The sequence below is a fragment of the Sminthopsis crassicaudata genome, chromosome 2 (assembly GCF_048593235.1).
Source record: "Sminthopsis crassicaudata isolate SCR6 chromosome 2, ASM4859323v1, whole genome shotgun sequence".
Classification (NCBI taxonomy): domain Eukaryota; kingdom Metazoa; phylum Chordata; class Mammalia; order Dasyuromorphia; family Dasyuridae; genus Sminthopsis; species Sminthopsis crassicaudata.
Genome location: NC_133618.1, coordinates 313,987,035 through 314,007,227, shown reverse-complemented (window position 1 = coordinate 314,007,227; position 20,193 = coordinate 313,987,035). Strand labels below are relative to the sequence as shown.

General features: G+C 39.7%; 1 protein-coding gene across 3 annotated transcripts in view; it reads right to left on the bottom strand.

Annotated features, from left to right (window-relative positions):
* Positions 1-20,193, bottom strand: part of RPS6KL1 (ribosomal protein S6 kinase like 1) — a 37,837-nt gene that overhangs the window by 5,602 nt on the left and 12,042 nt on the right. For all 3 annotated transcript variants that reach the window (XM_074289988.1, XM_074289989.1, XM_074289990.1), the window contains exons 5-7: positions 5,794-5,841; positions 4,883-5,015; positions 1,272-2,126 (exon numbers count right to left, since the gene is read on the bottom strand). In XM_074289988.1, coding sequence (XP_074146089.1) covers positions 1,272-2,126; positions 4,883-5,015; positions 5,794-5,841 — 1,036 coding nt within the window. The remainder of the gene's footprint in view (positions 1-1,271; positions 2,127-4,882; positions 5,016-5,793; positions 5,842-20,193) is intronic.

The following is a 20,193-nucleotide window of genomic DNA, read 5'->3' as shown; positions in this document are numbered from 1 at the left end:
AAAAGGAAGGGAGCATGGAAGAAAAAAGGAGTAAAGAAGGAACAGAGGGAGGAAAAGAAAGAATGAAAGGAGGAAGGGAAGAAGAGGGAGAGAGACCAGTTAAGATTATTAGGAATTGCAGCATAATATAGTGGGGGAAATTACTGAAATTGGAGTTAAGAGACCTGGAGAGACCATTTTTAAGCTGTCTTGTAAGGATGGACAGATATCTTAATCTGTCTGCACTTTCCTTTCTACATCTGTAAAATGGGGAGAGGAACCTTTAAAACTATCTCCTTTTCAGGGTTCTTGAAAAGGAGAGGCCAGAGAACTTTGTAAATCACATGTAAATGTGAATTACAATAAGCACTTATCTCCAGCAGGGGTTAAGGAGGTCTTCATCTTTGACTTTTTTTTCAATAGGGAAAGCAGGGGGGCAGTTGGGCAGTGTGGTACCTTAGAAAGATCCAAGTCAAAAGACTTGAGTTCTAATCTCAGTCATTAACTTCTCTAGGCCAGTCTCCATAGCTTTAAATGAGGGGATTGGAGCAAAGCATCTCCGAGTTCTCTTCTAGCTCTAAATTTGTGAGCTTGTGACCTGTTAGGCATTCCTGAGCAGGCCAGTAAGAGACACAGTGCATCGAATATGTGGTATGGAGTATATCAAATCCTTCCTCATATACTTACTAGGTATGTGATTGGACAAGTCATTTAAGCTTTCTCAGACTCAGTTTTCTCTTCTATAAAATGAGGATAATAATAATAGTACCTGCCTCCCAGAGTTGTTTTAAAGATCATATGAGATAACATAAATAAATCTGCAAACCTTTTAAGTGACATAGAAATGTTATTATCATTACCTATTAATCCTGCCCTGTGAAGGTCAAGTCAGAAATCCCTTTGGTATTTCCAGGTATAAAAGTGCCCCTTCATTGTTCCCAAGCAGTGATTCACAAAAATTTGAGGATTTCCCTGCATCCCCCAAAGAGCTCTGGTGAGATGCAGAGGAAAAATTTCTTAGAAGAGTCCTTGGGCATTTAATTGAGCTCCTAGCAATACAGATGTCTAAGATGGGTGCTTGGGAAAAAAGTGTGGGGAGAGTGGTGGACTGGCTGCCCTCTTGGGGTAGCCTTCACCCTGGGAGCTGCTGCTTCCTTGTCATAGGATTTTGAGTTGAAGGATAACCACTCTCCCATCTGAGTAGCCACCTAGGATGGTGGCAGGGATTCAGCCACTGAATAGGACAATTGCACTCCCTGACCTCTCTCCCTCCCAGACCAAGGAATGCCTACCAGTGTTATCCAGCAGCAGGTTCCTGGGGTTGAGGTCTCGGCATAGCACACCCTGCTGATGTAGACCCTCAAGGGCTACCAGAGTCTCCGCTGCCCACTGCTTGACCTGTTCTTCCTTCACACACCAGGCTCCGCCCCTGTGGCCTGGACAGGCCCGGTTAGCATGTGGACAATCCTGACCTGAGAGCTCTTTGCTCTGGTCACTCCCATGACCATAGCCCTCTAGTACCCGGCCTGCCCCCTCCCGGATCCAGGAGAGACCTCCCAGGGACCCCTTGTTGGTACTCCACCTAGTACTCAGCCTGGCTTGGTGATGGGACCGACCTCTGCCCCGGCCTGGGCTGCTGGTCATTGCCCCATCCCTTCTTAGGGCCTTGGAAACTAGGCCAGAAGGTGAGGTAGTGTCTTCTGAGGTCAGAGGGGCCTGTTTAGAGGAAGGATCATCTGTCCTGAATTTGTATCTTCCAAAAGCGTCTTCACAGGGTGATACTCCATGGGACGTGAACACTTGGATTTCCCTGGATGGACTGGATACCTTTCTTCTAGAGTTCAGGTCAGAATCCTCCAAATTCTTCAACCCTTTCTGCTGGTCAGATACTCTGCCTCGAGGCCCTGATGAAATGTCAGAGGGCTGGGCTAATGCCTCAGTGGCAATGCTGAGCTGTTGAGTGTGATTCTGGGAAAGTGGAACCGGGCTCAGGAGATTGAGACCAATCTCAGGGGGACCAGGGCCAGCTTTCCCTTTCTCTCGGTGGTCACCCTGGGTAGAGCTGGGCTTCTTCTGAGTTGAGTTGCTGCAGGCCTTTTTCCCTTTGGGTCTAGGCTGAGAGAGGAGATGGGACCAAAGGGTTCCTCCTGAACCAAGCAGAAGGAACAAAGAAAGAATGGTGAGAAAGGTGGAGTAGAGGAGAAGGTCCAGGATATTCCCCACTGGCCCTCCAGCCCCACTCTTGCCCCCCAAATCCCTTCCTCAGCAGTGCAGATCTTTTGGACTGCCTTCTAGCTTTATCTTCTCCTACTTCTTTTCAAGCCCTTTGCCTCAGCCAGACTGGTCTGCTCATTGAAGCCTAAATGTGTTGAAAACTTTCCCACCTCCTCACTTCTGTTCCCCACCACATCTATTACTTAGAACTCCCTCTCTACCTTTCTCAACTTCTCTAAATTTTACCCAGCAACCTTCAAGCTCTAGAGTGAGTTCCACCTCTTCCAGGAAGTTTCCTCCATATTGTCCATACTATGTCGACCACCATTACCGTACTAACACTCATTTTGTACACTGTCTCTACTAGCAATACTTTGGCCATGTTTCCTTCCAACCTGTCATACTAGCTCTTTCTTGTTATGTTTACCTAACTTCCAGGCTCTTTCCCCAACTCCTTTCACATACCCAGAAAACTACTTTTCCTCCTCATCCCATCCTTTATACTATGTCTTCTATGACAGGGATTCCTAAACTTTTTGGTGGCATAGCCTGTAGTAGTAAATAAAGCCTATGAGCCTTTCTCAGAATGATGGTTTTTGGCCTGTGATATATTCTGTGATGATATTCTTTCATATTTGAAAGAAATGCTAAATTTCAGTTAGGAGTTAGTGTAAATAAAGATTATTCTTCTCCCCCCCCCACAAGATCATAAACTTGTGAAATTTATTCACAGACCCCTTGGGGAGCTATGTACCTCCAGCTTAAGACCTCAGTCCTATTAGAATGTAAGCCTGTTGAGGGCAAGAGCCATCTTTTTTCTAATCTTTGTTTCATAGTGTTTAATACATTTTTTTTCAATAATTCATTTATTAGTTTAGCACTTTAGTGTAACATTTCAGCTCTTTATGTATGTTTTGTCTTTTTTTTTTTTTTTTTTTTTGTGTGTGATATTGTATTTTTATTTATTTTGTTAAACATTTCCCAATTGCATTTCCCAATTACATACAACATTGTCAAGTATTCTTGTCCAGGTATGGGTCGGACTACATGAGCAACAAGGGGATGACTTAGTAGATAGAGTGCTGAACTTGGAGTCAGGAAAACGAGTTCAAATCTAAGCTCAAACACTTATTAATTGTGTGAGCTTGTGCAAGTCACTTAAACTCAATTTGCCTTAATCCAGTGGATAAAGAAATGGAAAATGGCATCAGTATCTTTGCCAAGGAAACACCACAAATGATATTGGCTATATTCCACAAGATCATGAAGAATGAGACACAACTGAACAATAACAACAGGGTCTCTTTCAATTCTGAGATTCATGGTTCAAGAAAGGAAATGAGGAAATCATATTCTTGATCATTTCAAATGGCCAAGATGTGTTTTTTGCTGGTTAATTAATTGATTGAAAGCAGCTTCATTTTTCTTTACTGGGGATTTATATTATGATTTCAATATTTCTAAGATGAACTCTGAAATGGATTTCTGCCTTAAATCAAACCAAACCCAAGTGAAAATGTTAAGAGTATTATTCCTTTAGGGCTCTCCATATGTATGTTTTGTCTTGTAACCTCAGCTGACCTGGAGACTTTTTGTCAGCTGGAACCAGATCTTGCTCTTTGCATGAAAAACACTTGTTAAAGTACTTTACAAAGGCTTACTAGAAACTAGCTGATTGGTTAAAAGAGCAGCAAAGCCCAAGATGAATAGACAGCCCTTGGTCCTAATGAAGAGAGGTTATAGGTAGCCATGAGGTGACTGCCTCTTCAAAGAGGGTATTTACAAAGAGTAGGAATGAAAAAGGAAACATCCGATCAGAGGCCTAAGAATATTGTTAGAATAGAAGATCTTTGAGGATAGTCACTTTCTTACTTTTTTGTATTTATATCCCTAAGCACTTAGAAAAATAAAAATAGCTAGTGTTTATATAATCCTTTAGGACAGCTAGATGAATTGGATAAGGTTTGCAAGCTCCTTTGTATATTTGTGTGGTTGGTCCTATGCTTAGAACATGCTAAGTAATTAAAGTCTTCCTTTCTTCATTCCCTCCCTCTCTGCATCTCTTTCTCCCTTCTTCCCTTTCTCCCTTCTTCCCTCCTCCCTCCTCCCTCCTCCCTTTCTTTTCACTGGGTTCCCTTCCTTCCCCTTATAAAAATGCCTTTCTACCCTCCTCTCTCTCCTCCCATAACATACTGAGGCCTTCTCAATATTTTAAACTTAATATTTAATGTTAAAATGCCTTAGTCCAAAGGTATTGGTACTTAACAAACAGAAAATCAGGCTTTGACGGTTCTCCAGGAGGTATTTTTGATGAGCAAGGATCCTTTAGGTAGGGAGTTTTCCAAGTAAGGTCAAGGGATCCCTGAAGGTTCCTGAGACCATTTCATGTTATTCATTAAATCAAAATTCTTTTCATAATCATCCTAAGATGTTTGAATTTCTAATATGGTAAATATGAGTAGATATAGCCTCGATCAACAAAAGCTCTTTAAGAAAGAACTTAATTTTTAAGAGAATAAAAGGGTCCTGAGGATACAAAGTTTGAGAACTGCTGTTTGGACATACCTAAAGGAAAGGGGAAGAAAGCAGGAATGAAGAGGAGGGAAGGAATTCAGAGGCCACTGAGAAGGATTCTGGGTTGGTGGAAGGCAGCCTGGTAGATAGCCCTGGATCTAGGGCTCCCACTTACCCTGCACATGCTCCAAGTGCAAGAAGATGGAGTCCTCACTCACTGAGTAGCGAAGAAGCTTGGCCATATAAGGAACACCATTGGGGATGATGGTTGGACGGTCCCAGGTCTCTCCATGGCACTTGGGGAGGCTCTGGGGAGAAGGGAAGCCAACTCAAAACAAGGAGAGGCAGAGCTCAAAAAATATCACTCCACCAGGAAGGCAGTGGGTTCTCTGCCAATGGGGTCACCCCAGAAGGGTGAAATTGATAGAGGAGGCTGGCAAAGGAGCTGGGACCAAGAAAGCATGAATATGTAAGTATGTAATGAAGTAAAATTAGAATCAAATGCAGTACAGCTGGGATATGTTCTCATTAATCTGCCTCACCTACAACAGCCTGCAGCCAGACTTTCCTGCTGCTGGTATCTGATGTTGATCTATCTACCCCTCAACAGCCAACTGCCTATGGCAAGCAGGTACAGTTTAGCAAGTTAAGATGTTGAGAAACTGCCCCTATTGGATTTCATGAGTCGTTTGCAAATAAGGTTCCTTCACCCGGGTTCTGATCTGCAGAACACTTTGGCCACAGAAAGGTCTACCTTCTTTGTATGGTCTCCCGAAAATGGAGGTCTTGAGTAGAACCTCCATTGAATAGTACTTAGATTTTCTTTGGATTCCCATAATTCAGCACAGTACCTAGCATATAGTACGTGTTTAATAAAGATTTGTTAACTGACTGACTTTTTGTCTGTGGGGTATCCTTGAAGATAAGGGGTGGGAGTGTCCTAGGAATGAATGAATGAGAAGAGTGGTTGGTCTTACTGGATTCTAATATACTCTAATACTCTATGTGATGGCGTCAAAGACTGAAGAACAGGAGTGGGGGGAGGTTGATCCAAGAGGGAGAATTAGGTTATTGAGGCACACTTACCTTAACTACAAAGGTCCCCCCAGTGGCAGGGTCCTGGACCAGTTGAACCTATAAATGATGGGAAAAAAAAGTCAGATGGGCTAACACTAGGGAATCCAGGACCTGGCCTTCCAGTTCCGAAATGCCACGCCCTCTCAGATTCTTTCCATTAGAATCAAAGAATGTCAGAGCCAAAGGAAACCTCTAGAGAACAGATCTAGATTTTTCTAGAAAAGTGTAAAAAATGACCTACCCAAAGTCACATATCAAATTAGTGGTAGAAATGGGACTAGGAAGAATTCAAGTGCATTCAAAAGCATTGTTTTATGATTTATAAAGCTCTTTCCTCACAAATATCCTCTGGAATAGGTAATACAAGTATTACTACCTGCATTTTACCAATGAAGAAATGTTAAAATTAAGCCATGGTAATCCTTAGGGCCAAGATTCAAACTCTAGCTCCAGATTCAGTACCATTCTCTCAATTCCCTAAGTGAGATGGAAAAGACTTTTGGAAATCAGCTAGTACAATGGATAGAATTCTGGGTCTGGAGTAGGAAGACCTGAGTTCAAATCAAGCCTCAAACGCTTGGCTAGGTGACCTTGCATGTTACTTAACTTCTGTCTCAGTTTCCTCATCTATAAAACGGAGATAATAGCACTGACCTCCCAGAGTTGTAAGGCTCAAAAGAGCCTCACAGCCTCACATACAACTTGTAAAGTGCTTAACACAGTTTCTGGCATATAGAAGGTGTTAAAGGTTTCCTTTCTTTTGCCATCTGGGTTTTTTTGTTTGTTTGTTTGTTTTTAAGGAGGCATTGTTGTATCTTTGCTTCTGTGATTTTATCAGGGTAGGGAACTTTGGGTATAGAAATTCCTTCCACTGATACAGAGTGGCCCACTGTGACTTTAAAGAACTTGCCCATGGTTTCACAACTCTTGTAACCCTGTGTTTCTTGGTTGTCTCTTTGAATGGAATTTTCCTGGGCTGAAGGAGCTGATTCATGGAGAAATTGGCAGTGACAATTTCTGATGATCTTGAGATGAAAACATTTGATTAGCCTCTCCCCCAGCCAAGGATTCCATGATTCTCTTGCTTACAGCAAGGGCAAGGAGACATGGAAGAAGTCACTTGAGAGTAGAGCTTCCCAGAAGTGGGACAAGACCATCTGGAGAAGATTTCGATGTCTAAAATAATTGAGTTTTTGGAGATACAGTTCCTATATTAATACATTTGCTTTTTTTTTTTTTTTTTTTGAATGCAAGATTTATTTTACATTCTTGCAAGAATGGGTGCCTAGATTAGTAGACATACCTTTGAAACTCCAAAGGCAGCGTTTTATTTCCTATCCTGAAACACAAGTTCCTCCCCTTCTTCCAGAAGTTACATGACATGAATCTCCACCTCATTACATAGCCAGTCCCTACCCTCAAGGAGCTAGAAGAGGGAATATAACAGAAGAAGCTAAGGGCAGAGAACAAAAGATTGTTTTCAAATCTCAGGCCATCACTCCTGATTATGAAAGTCAGTTCCTGTCTCCAAGGAGCTTAATTCTTTTGGAGGAAGATAATCTAACCTCTACCCTTGGTTATTCTTTGATATCCTTGGAAGTTTCAGTTTTTTAATTTGTTTTATTTCTCCAATTTAATATTCATAACTCTGGAAACCAAATAAATGCCCATCCATTTCTCACAACTTCTTCCTTTTTTTTTTTTTTTAATAATTTGGTTTCCACATCCTTTTCTAACCTTAAATTTGGCTAATACTTTTTACATCCCACTTTATAAGTCTATTAATCACTGCACAGATTTCCTTACACAGGGTGGATAATCCCTGAAATCTCTGCTGATTCTTCTGACAGGGCTGTACTAGGAGTAAAATTATTTCCGATTTCAAGATTTGTTCCTCGTCTTCCTGCCAATAACTTATTTTCTCATGCCATTCTGCTAGTGGTATGTCACCATTCTGCTGTTCTTTTCCCTGCCTCTCTGGTGTAATTTATCCAATCATATTTATCCACCAGAAAAGGAATGACTCAAATCCAGAACTAACTAGATTTCTCGTCTTGAATTTATTAGTTACTATCTTCAAATGCCAGAGTAAAGGAATAGCCAATTTAGATCTGTGCACAGATGTCCATTCAGTTCCCCAGCAAAGCAGGTTTAAGAGTATTTGCTTGGGGTATGCTCATCCCTGGAAAATTGCTATTTTGGGAATACATTGACTTTTTTAAAAATGACAACAAAGTCCAATAATGTAGCAAATTGCTCCATTGGGATACATGTGGCAGAAAAGGATTGGGCCACAGTTTATGGGCTCTGGAGGACAGACTGCCAGCTCTTCCTCCCTCTGGGGTCACGACCTTGGTACTCAGATCTTTATCCCATTCTGGCAGAAAAAGAAAAGGATCTCAAGCTTGTGAACATTTCCTGTAAACGCAGAGGAATTGGGAGGAGGAGGGCGCCACAAAGTGAGTTTATATATTTTGCATTTATTTCTACATTATTAAAACCAGATATGAACACAGTATGGCCAAAATGTTTGAATCTCTGAATGCGTTAGAAGGTGATTTTTGAAAATGAAGTATTTCATAGGGTGGGCGCTCAGTGAGAGACAGGTGGGTGATTTCACATTAATTTGGAACAATGTTTTATTTTATCCCAGAGGTGAGATGGAGACCACGCCAGCAAGAGAAGGGTTAATGAAAACAGCTTAGGCTGTGGCCCAGTGCCCTTGGATGTTCACTCTGGTACAGCATCTCACAAAACTTGTGCTGGTGGTTTGAGTAGAGGGCCATCTGGCGGACAATCTGTTCACTACACGCAGCTAGGCAGCGAATTGTTCCCTTTCTAAAAATCATCTATACCCCCAAATGAGATCTCCTTGAAAAGAAAAAAAAGTGGCAACAGACTGGAAAATAACATTGATTTTAGGCTGCATACAGGTTTTATACGAGTCAGATCTGTAGAAAAAGCATGGCCTATATTCAGATTGATTTAGCAGTGAATACATTACCTTGTCCTGTTTTCTAATATTTTCTCTCTTATACTTGCATGCCTTATTTAGATCCTGTGCTTACTGAGGGCAGCGGATGTCTTGTGCTGCTTCTATATCTAAAGAATAACTTATAATATCTACAGATAACTGATTCACTTTATTAATTGATGGGGCTTGAGCAGATGAACAATATGGAAACATTCACATCAAAGGATTTCTTTTTGGGAGTCTTTCATTTTATACAGGCTTAATTAGGTTCTTAAAGACCCCTCTAGTCCATCCTCGTCTTGACCAATTTTTTCTCTCAGGAAACTAATGGATTTGAGTTCACATTTAGAGTTGGTCATGGGGGATTCTGCTTTCCACGGTTTGTGGAGATGTCAAGAGGGGCCTTGGAATCATAGAATTTCATGAAGTACAACAGCCACTCACCCATAGGTCCAATTCCACTAACTGATCAGTTATTTTAACCAACTTGAAGTACTCCATTCCCAAGGGTTCACCATGCTTTTTGACTATGTGGACAATGAATTTACAAAAGCTCAGAACTTTTAAGCTCAAGCAATCTATTAGCCTCAGCCTCCCAGAAAGACAGAAATAAACATTTATTTAGTGCACATGCTATATATCACATGGTAGGTACTTAATGTTCATTGAATTTCCAGGAACTGTGCTAAACGCTTTACAAAAGTTTTCTCATTTGATCTGGGCAATAACCCTGAGAAATGGCTGCTATTAATTAGTCCTATTATATAGGTGAGAATTCTCAGGCTGCTGTTGGGGTTAAATGATTTTTCATTGGGTCACACAGTTCAGTATCTGAGGTTAGATTTAAGGTCAGACTTCAGGCCTAGCGCTCTGGGTATTAGGATACCACTTAACAGCCTGGGAATATAGGAAGGATAATAGGCATGCGCCACCATACCCCATGGCCTTTAAAAAAAAAATAGGGAAAAAAGTTATTTTACAAGCAAAAAAAAAAAAAAAAAAAAGTTAAAATCCTTTTCTATAGTGCAGTGGGAAAAGGTGATTTTAAGGCTCATAGATAAAGACCTATAGGGGTCCTTAGAAACTATCTAGTCCAATCTCCCTCATTTTATAGATGAGAGAACTCAGGCTTAGGAAGTTAGGTGACTTTCCCCATGTGACACAGGCAAGTGACAGAGTCAGGATTTGAACTTGAGTCCTACCATTCCAAATCCAGCATTTTTTCCACTGCATCACAGAATTTGTCCATCACTCAGCATCTTGTTTGGGTTCAGGCTATTTTGACATGATTTTGGAGGGTCCAGATGTTGGGATACATGTGACCCATGGTTGTAGGGCATGGCATCCCTGGCTTCCAGATATCAAAGAAATAGGTAGTGGACTAGTCCAGAGGGACAGCTTCTAGGAAGAGGCAGAATGTAATAAGCCCTAGGTAGTTTGGTTTGAGTAAGGTTTGGGAGAGTAAGAAGAGGAAATTCAAATTCAGCATTCAATCTCCACCCTCATAAATGAGCCTTGAGGAAGCCAGTAAGTCCAAAAACATATAGTCATATTGCTCTTCCTTGACCAGCATCATCTGGGAGCAACTTTAATACTCTCTAACCCATTTCCACCATGAGAAGCCCTATCATGTTCCAGTGATCTTCTTAATAATAACTGTCAACAGAACTTACTGCCCCAAAACATTTTTTCAACTATTGTCACATTTTCACAGAAGCTATTTCAAGACATTAGACAGATGGAACTAAAGCCTCTAAGGTCCATTTCCTACTGCAGGTCACTTCATGGTTAATTATATTGGGAAAGAAAAGGTCTTCATGAAATGCTGGGGAAATCCCAATCATATCAGGATGCTGGCAATCCCTGAGGGAATCAGGGCAACATGTTTTTCCCTAGATCCATGAAAAGTACAAATAGAGTAAGAGAATCCCCACTCATGCTACCAAGCAATTACCTTCCTGTTCTCTGGATAAGTCAGTCCCATCCTGGACCTGAAAATGCTATTCTTATTGTGGAAACATGAAGGAGAGAAGATTTATGTGGGCATGAGTGCCAGAATGGAGAATTGAAGGGAATATTAACTTTGGAGTCAGAAGAGTAAAGTCTGAAATTTTGCAATGCTATCACTACTTACTAGCTGCGCCTTTCCTCTGTTAATTACTTCCTATTAATCCTACTTATCTTATTATGCTATATATATATATATGTATGTATATAAATACATATATTTATTCTTGCTTTGTATATATTGTTGACCAATAAATATATTCTACTAGATTGTAAACACCTTGAGAACAGCAAATGTCTTTTGCCTCATTTTGTATCCCCGGAGCTTAATATGGTGCCTGACACACAGTAGACAATTAATAAATATTCATTGAATGAAAATTATTTTCCTTCATCTATAAAAATTAGGGCATTGGATCCTAAGTTTCTTTCTAGTCCTAAAAGCTATGATCCTATGTGTATGAAGGGTTGGTGTATACGGAAGAGGGCTTAGATCTGTTTGGCTTGATCTCTGAAATCAGAATTGGGACCAATGAAGTATTGGAGTCAACTTTTAGTTCAATATAAGGAAGACTTTGTAACTATTGAAGTCCAAAAGTACAGTGGGTACCTCAGTGGGTTGGTAGCTGCCTCTTGAAGTCTTCAAGCAGTGATTGCATGGTTGATTGTTAGGGATATTGTAGATGGGATTGTTCCTTAAGGTCTGGATTAGTCCAGGTATTAATCTGGGTGACAGAGTGGACAGAGATCTAGATATCCTGCCTCAGACACTGATCAGTTGTCTCACCCTGAGCAAGGCAGGCATTCACTTTTGTTCCATAGTATTTTCATCTATAAAATGAAGAAGTTGAACTTAGTCTCCATGGTCTCTTTCAGTTCTAAATCTATGATCCTATGACCTATGAGGTGTCCTGGATTTGGAATCAGAGAACCAGGCAACTTAAGATCCCGATCTGTTATTTTGGTGATCTTAAGTAAATCATTTCTCTTCCATGGGCCTCAGTTTTCTCATCTAAAGAAAGAGGCAGGCTTCTTAACTTTTGTTGGGGGGGGGGGGATGTGTAACATGGACCCTTTAATCAGCCAACAGATCCCTTCTTTAAATAACATTTTTAAATACATAAGATAAAATACATAGGATTAAAGGAGACCAATTTTATTGAAATATACTTATCAATATTTTAAACATAAATTTGTAGACCCCCTGAACTAAAGGGTTAACAATCTCTTGGATCAAATTATCTCTAAGATCCCTTTCAATTCAAAATTCTGTGGCCTCCTTCTCTCTCAGATTCCATGATTCCATTTCCTGATTATAGAGGCTGTTGACTCTTCTTTGACCATTAGGTGTCTATCTTGTAATTACAATAAAAATCCCTCTAACTAGCCTCATTGACCAATTCGTCCTGCACACATCTGTACCATGTTTTTAAAAAAAAAAGGCCATGGTGGTCTCTTGAGAAAAAAGTTTCTCAAAAACACTAAAATCCAAGATAATTCCCCTCTATCTATTGCCAAATGGGATTCCCCAACACTTTGTCCCAAGAGAAGTGGTTCTGATTTGCAAAGTGAAATAAATAATGAGCTGGAAAGTCTGTTCCAAAATATGAAGACAATCTCCTCCCTTATGGGATACTGCTCTGTCAAAGGAAGCAGAACCTAAAATGTAGACATTAATGCTGGAAAGAACCTTAGAGAACACCTAATTCAATGGAGCAAGGAAAGGGAAGAAAGAGAATGAGCATTTATAGAGTATTAATTGTATACCAGGCACTGTGCTTAAATGCTTTTTACAATTATTAGCTCATTTGATCCTGGGAGATAGGTGGTATCATGACCCCCATTTTACAGTTGAGGAAATTGAAGCAAATAGAAATGATGTGATTTGCCCAGTTTCTAAGTGTCAAGGCTGTATTTGAACTCAGTCTTCCCGACTAGAGGCCCAGCACTCTGTCCACTGTATCACCTGACTTATCTTTCTGATAAAATGAAATCATTCATATTACACATTACAAGAGTTTACAGATGAAGCAATCCAGAGGTTGTTTAATAGCAGAGATCAGGCATCCTGGCCCCTCAGCCCATCTCTTTTTCCTGTACCATCTCACTGCTTTCTGCTAACTTAGGTAGGAAGGTAAGAAAAGTCTTCTCATTTTATCTTTTTCCCTTCATCTTCTCAGACAAGAAGTGGGTTCCAGAAGAGTTTGGGGGTAACAAAGATAAATATCTGAAGTGTGATAAAGTGGACAAAGGACTGGATCTAGTGAGAGGTCCTGGGTTCAAATTCTGCCTTTGATTCTTACTGTGTAATCATAGACAAGTCAATTCCACCTGTTGGGGCCTCTGATTTCTCATATGTAAAATGAAGTTAGGCCATGTAGTCTTGGGAATCTCCTACAATCCTAATCTAATTTGATAAATTAGGAATACTCACTCTAAAAGCTCATCATTTGGGGAATGGCTGAATAAGTTCTGGTATATGAAGATAATGGAATATTATTGTTCTATAAGAAATGACCAGGAGACTGATTTCAGAAAGCCTGGAAACATTTACATGAACTGATGCTGTGAAGTGAGCAGAACCACGAGAATATTGTACACAGCATCAAGATTATATGATGATCATCTGTAACGGACTTGGTTCTTTTCAACAATAAGGTGATTCCAGGTAATTCCAGTAGACTTGTGATGGAAAGAGCCATCTGCATTCAGAGAGAGCTCTATGGAGACTGATTGTGGATCAAAGCATAGTATTTTCAGTTTTGTTGTTGTTTGCTTTTTTTTCTTTCACCTTTTGATCTGGTTTTTCTCAAGCAGCACAATGAATATGGAAATATGTTTTGAAGAATTGCACATGTTTAACCTATATCAGATTGCTTGCTGTCTATGGGAGGGGATGGAAGGAAGAAAGGAAGAAGAATTTGGAACACAAGGTTTACAAAGGTAAATATTGAAAACTATCTTTGCATGTTTTTGTAAAAATAAAAGCTATTAAAAAAAAAAAAAAAGAATATTCACTCCTTGGAGACAGGAACTTTTTTGCCTTTCTTTGTGTCCCCAACTTAGCACAGTGCCTGGCACATAGCAGGTATTAAATAGAGATAGCTAGGTTGGCCCAGTGGATAGAGGGCTAAACCTGGAGTCAAGAAGACCTGAATTCCTAATTGACCTCTGACATGAGCTGTGTGACCCTGGGCAAGTCATTTGCCTCCTTTTCCTCAACTGAAAAGTGAGAATAAAAATGGCACCTATTTCCCAAGGTTGTTGAAAAAATCAAATGAGATAATATTTATAAATGCTTAACACAGTGTCTGATCCACAAAAGGAGCTTAATAAATGGGTTTCCTTTCTTCCTTCCTAAATGTTAACTGCTGTTGACCGTAACATCTTTCTCTGGAGAAATAAAACCGAACCAAATATTAACATTTGGGGAAACAAGCCAAGTAAGCCAGAAATGTCTTAGAAGAGATTCTGATGTGTCCCTTCCCTTCATAAGCACTGTGCCAGATACTTGACTTGACTTGTACTATTTCCCCTTGTCTTCTCACAGTAAGCTGACTTCTTTGGGATTCTATTGTTTCTTTCTTAACTTGTCTATATTTCATGTTGCGCTCCTCTCATCCCTGCCATTCACTGCCCTTACATTCCCAGCAATATGGATCTCTGTTCACTAAGGTTCCATTCCTTCGCTAAGTCCTATTTATCTCATGGCTTATTAGATTAAGGGAGAAAAGTTCTTCTGTGAAATACTGGGCAAATTCTTAATACTTTCTGTCTGGCCTATTTGCCCATGAAGGTTCACCACAACATCTAAGAGGCAGCCCCACTTAGTGGATAGAGAACCAACTGGATTCAGGTCCTTTCACATATAATGGCCATAAGGCCCTGAGCAAATCACGCCTCTTGGTGACTTTCTAAAATTATAAACACAGAGCAACCAGACATGTCCAGATTGGATCATTGTTAGAAAGGCCTGGAGAGAAAGGGGCATCCCTTAGAAAGAAAGTTTTTCAAGAGTTCCATACGCATATAGGTGAGCTATGTGGCACAGTGGATAGAACACTGGCCCTGAGTTCAAATCCATTCTCAAACACTTAATATTAGCTGTGTGACCCTGGGTAAGTTACTTAATCTCAATTGCCTTGTTCTCCCAAAATACTGTTGTTAGTAAAGTACTTAGCACAATGTCTGGCACATTTTGTTGTTCACTCGTATCAGTTGCATCTGACTCATCGTGATCCCATTTGGGGTTTTCTTGGCAGAGATGTTGGAGTGGTTTGCCATTTCCTTCTCCAGCTGCCCACCTAACACACAATAAGCACTATATAAAAGCTAATATTACTATTATTTTCAGTCTGAGATTTTATTGGTGTGGGTAGCTCCCTGATGAGGAAAATCCCTCTATCATTTCAGATTAACATTTTTTTATATCTTTTGAGCAATTTTCTCTGTTCTAAAAAAGACCATTAAAACTTTTTAAACATTGGGTAGCTATGTATCTATTTTTCTGCATATATTTATGCATATACATATACATAAAGTACATATTATTTATACACACACACATATATCTATAGTCCTCTATCCTTGTCCCCATCTCCTCCATTCCAAAGGTCAAAACAAAGACCTTTATAAAAAAGCCATCTTGAGGTTGCGGCTTCAAAAGATGTGCTTTAAATGTCTCTGTGGCAGATAATAAAGCCTACAGTCTCCATAAATGGGAGGTCGTTACTGTCCAGAAGACAAGGCCTTTTGATTGAATTTGTTCTTCCTCAGTTTCTATGTAGTAGCTCCACGTGAATGACTTGCACAGTTAGAAGGCAGGCCTCTTGGCTCCCAGTCAAAGATTCTCAACCTGTTGCTCAAGAGAACAATGGCACTCAGTACCTCTCCTAATTTGGGAAAAAAGTTGTGTTGCTCCTGGGTTAGGAGTGAAGAGAATGAAAGTGTGGGGGAAGAGACAGAACAGAGAATTCTTTGGAGGGAGAAAAAAAATAAATGACATCTGTGTGACTGAGAGCAACTGGTTTGCTTGTATCCTGCCTGCCTGCCTGTGGTGGAGAAGAATAAAGATGGTTGCCTAAGACACTAATGCTTTCTGGAAGAGCCTTTGTTCATTTTCCCAACTCCTAATGAACCCTCTCCTAAAGTTGTATTTGTCTGTAGTTCTTAGTTTTCTATTTATTTTGTATATACATATATTGTTATTTATAGAATATATTTATATATTTTTTATATTATATATGTATAGGTATATATAGCATATGTATATGGACGCATGTATGGATATACATACATATATGTGTGAATTATTTTATTTTTTTCTATCTCCAGCACCTAATAGAGTACCTGGCACATGATGTGTGTTTAATAAATCCTTGTTGAAAGTGTGTATTGCACATATTGTCAGGCTATTTCAATGTGCTAATCAGGTGTGAAGATTTTTCCCTCTTTTTAATTTTTTTCTTAAAAATCTAATTTATTATGGGGGATGGCTCTCTGAGAGAGGGGAGGGAGAGGAGAAAACCAGAGTGATGTATAAAAACCAAAAGATATCAATAAAAACTTATTTTTTAAAAGAAAAAAGTAGTACTTATTGACAAGTTGCTTGAAAAGATTTTATCTTCTTGTAGGGTATTACTCCTAGGCCATCAACCCCTTGGAATCAGGGAGACTCATCTTCCTGGCTTCAAAATTAGCCTGAGACATTTACTAGCTGTGTGGCCCTGGATAAATCAAATAACTCAATTTGCCTCAGTTTCCTCATCTGTGAAATGAGCGGGAGAAGGAAATGGCAGATTACTTTAGTATATTTGCCAAGAAAACCCCAAAGGGGATCACAGAGAATTGGTCACAACAAGCAACTAAACAACAAAGAGCTCAAACCTGACCATTTCATGGCTTAATATTATACAGTAGCATTGAGAGGAGAGGCTGGAAATATGTTCCATCCAACTTTCTTGATTCCTTCTCCCCCAGTTTCTAGTGTCTTCCTCCCCAAACTACCTTGAATTTAACCTCTTTATAGATATTTGTGTTTATTAATCTTATATTTATCCTATACATATTTTATAGGTACTTGCTATTTCCCCTTCCTCACTTCCTTCCTCAGTGACCTATTTCACAGTCTCTCTCCACTTCATCTCCTGCCCTCAGGGGATTTCAGCTCACATATTGATGGTTCCTCAAACCTCTTAATTTCTCAGGCTCTCTCTCTCTCTCTCTCTCTCTCTCTCTCTCTCTCTCTCTCTCTCTCTCTCTCTCTCTCTCTCTATCTCTCTCTCTCTCTCTATATATATATATATATATATATATATATATATGTATATATATATATGTATGTATGTATATATATAATATCAACACACACGTATATAATATCAACACAGAAAATACCTTGAATCTTGCCATCACCCACAAGTGTTCTGTGTCCATGCTCATGAATTTAGAATTTCCTTCAGCTCATCAAAATTTGTTATGATTATATATTTCCCTCTGCCTTATGATCCCTAACCTTGTTCTTCATGCTCACTATGAACCCCCCCTCCCATTCTCTCTACTCCTATGTCCTTTTTCAGGCTATCACCCCTTGCTCTGGTTACATTTTACTCTTTGCTGTCTTGACCCCTTGGTGAACTTTATATCCTATTTTTTACTCCCTTGTCTTATTGATGATCATGCTTTGCCAAATCCTAGCCTTAGATTATTCCCAACAACTACTTGTCTTCAGTCCTATTCATATTTTGCTGGAGAAAAATCATGGAGACTAGAGTCTACTTCAAATTTATGTTATAATCTCAACTGGGTTCCTATTGAAGCAAAGCAATCTTTTTACACCTCCTTAATCTATTTGCTCTTTAATTCACCAAAGCAGCTATTCCAAACCTTTTTTATCTCTCCATCTTCAAATCGCTCATGCTACCCTTTCCCTTAGCTGAGGACTTTTGCCTCATAATTTGATGAAAAAATGGAGACAATTTCCAAAGATTTAGTTCTTTCTAGTCTCTTCCTCCTTGTCTCATAGTACTCAGACTGTTGACTTTCTCCCACCACTTGTCATTCATCCAGTTCCTTATCCTATCCCATGTTTCCTAGCAAATTTTTCTCACTATTATCCCTACTTCCTCTTCCATATCTTCCTATCTACTGTTGCTTCCCTGCTTCCTACAAATATGCCAAAAATTTCCCATCCCTAAAACACTCATTTGACCCAACTATCCCTGTTAGCTATTGTCTGATATCTCTTTACCCTTTCATATTTTAACTTCATGAGAAGTTGATGCATTTACTTCCTCTCCTCTTACTTTTTAATCTGGCTTTCAACCTTATCATTCAACACACTGCTGGCTTCAAATTTACAGAGATCTTTTAAAACTGCCAAATCTAATGGGTTTGTTTTTGTTGTTGTTGTTGTTGTTTGTTTGTTTGTTTGTTTGTTTTTGTTTTTTCAATCAGATCTCCCTGACCTCTCTGCAGCCTTTGACATCTGATCACTTTCTTCAACTGGATCCACTCTCCTTTCTAGGTTTTCAAGAAATAGCCCTCTCCTAGTTCTACCTCTATAATAAGTGCTCCTTCTGAATCTTCTTTGCTGAATCTTCATCCAGGTCATACTTGCTAATCATGAATGTATCACATAGCCCTCTTCTCTTCTCCTTTGACCTTTTCTCAATTAATGATCTCATCAACTCCAGTGAGTTCAGTTATCATCTGTATGTAGATGATTCCCTAATCTACATACTCAAACCGACTTTCCTGAGGATTAGTTTTTCATCAATAAATTCCTTTGGATAATTCTAACTGGATGTCCTATAGATATCTTCACATATTTAAAATAGAACTCATTATCTCCCCTACTTCATCTTTTAAACTTCCATTTTCTGAATATCCCTTTTCTTGTTGAGGATATGGCCATCTAATCTTCCAGGCTCTGTTAGCTCTGTTACCCTAGACACCTCACTTACACTCACTCCATATATCCAATCTTGTCAGTTCTTTGGGGCTCTATCTTTATAATAACACTATGACCAACAACAATATTCACCACCAACCTCACCTATATTTTGCCTTCTTTCCAGTCACACAACTACTATCCTGGTGCAGGACTTCATCATCTCCCACCTAGACAGAAGCTTTTCTCATGTCCTTCCCTATTCCAGCCTATCTTTCACTCAGCTAACAACCTCCAACTCAAGTAAGATCCAGCAGCTTCTAATGTCTTCAGGATCAAATATCCGATTCTCCATTTGGCTGTTAAAGTCTCCACAACCTGACCTATTCTTCTAGACTTACTCTGTGCCAATCTCCATGTACTCACCCAGTCATACAGGACTTCTTTTCATTGCTCCTCCTACAGGTGACATTCCATGCTTTTGAACTCACTATTCCCCAAGCCTGAAATGCTCTCCCTCCTCACCTTTACCTTCTGCTTTCTCTTCAGTTTAAACTCTACCTTCTTCATGAGGTTTTCCTCTGTCTCCCTTACTGTTGAGATAATAATCTTTCATCTTCTAAAAAGAAGATATATAAAGGATGTCTTCCCCCCCCACCCCCCAGGCGGGGGTTGTGACTTGCCCAGGGTCACACAGCTAGGAAGTGTTAAGTGTCTGAGATCAGATTTGAACTCGGGTCCTCCTGAATTCAGGGCTGGTGCTCTATCCATTGCGCCACCTAGCTGCCCCTAAATATGTCTTACATATACCTGGTTATTTACAAGTCTCCTGATTAGAATGTGGGCTCCTCAAAGATAATAAATATGTTTTGCTTTTCTTTGTAAGACAACTTACCTAGCATCTAGCATAGTACCTAGTATATAGTTGTTATTGTTTGTTGTTGTTTTAACCTTCTCCAAGAGTTCCATGACATCAGGGAGATGATGCAATGACCTACAAGTTAATTGGTTTGAAGTGAGGAAGGGCTGTGCAAAGTCACCAGCCTCACTTTCTCCTCCAGAGCCACCAATGGCCAGATATAAATCAAGACAATTGGAGATGGTGGCCTGTTTAAGCTAAGTTCTTTATCAGGTTTCAGTTTGATTAAGGCAACAGTCCATTTGGTGATTAAGGCTAGGTAAGAAAACTGGTATATAGTATATAGTAAGTGCTTAATAAATCTTCATTAACTGTATGGAAGTGGGATTTCTAAGAAGGGCTATTTGAAGATTTCTGGAAGAAAAATGGTGGGAGAGCTTAGTTGACAATGAGATTTCAGGAGTTTGTTTTCCATCTTTGGATCATGTAGTCATTCCAGGGTCAAATTCTGGGCTGGATTCCCAGATTTTTGTTGCCCTTTTCTTTCTCTCTGAAGGGAGACTAAGACCCATGACCACTGTTGCTTTTGCTTCTGCTGTAGCCAATGAATAAACTACTGGACTGATGCAGAGTATGGCTAGTGATATGATTGAAGTGACCTCTCAGAGACAGTTTTCT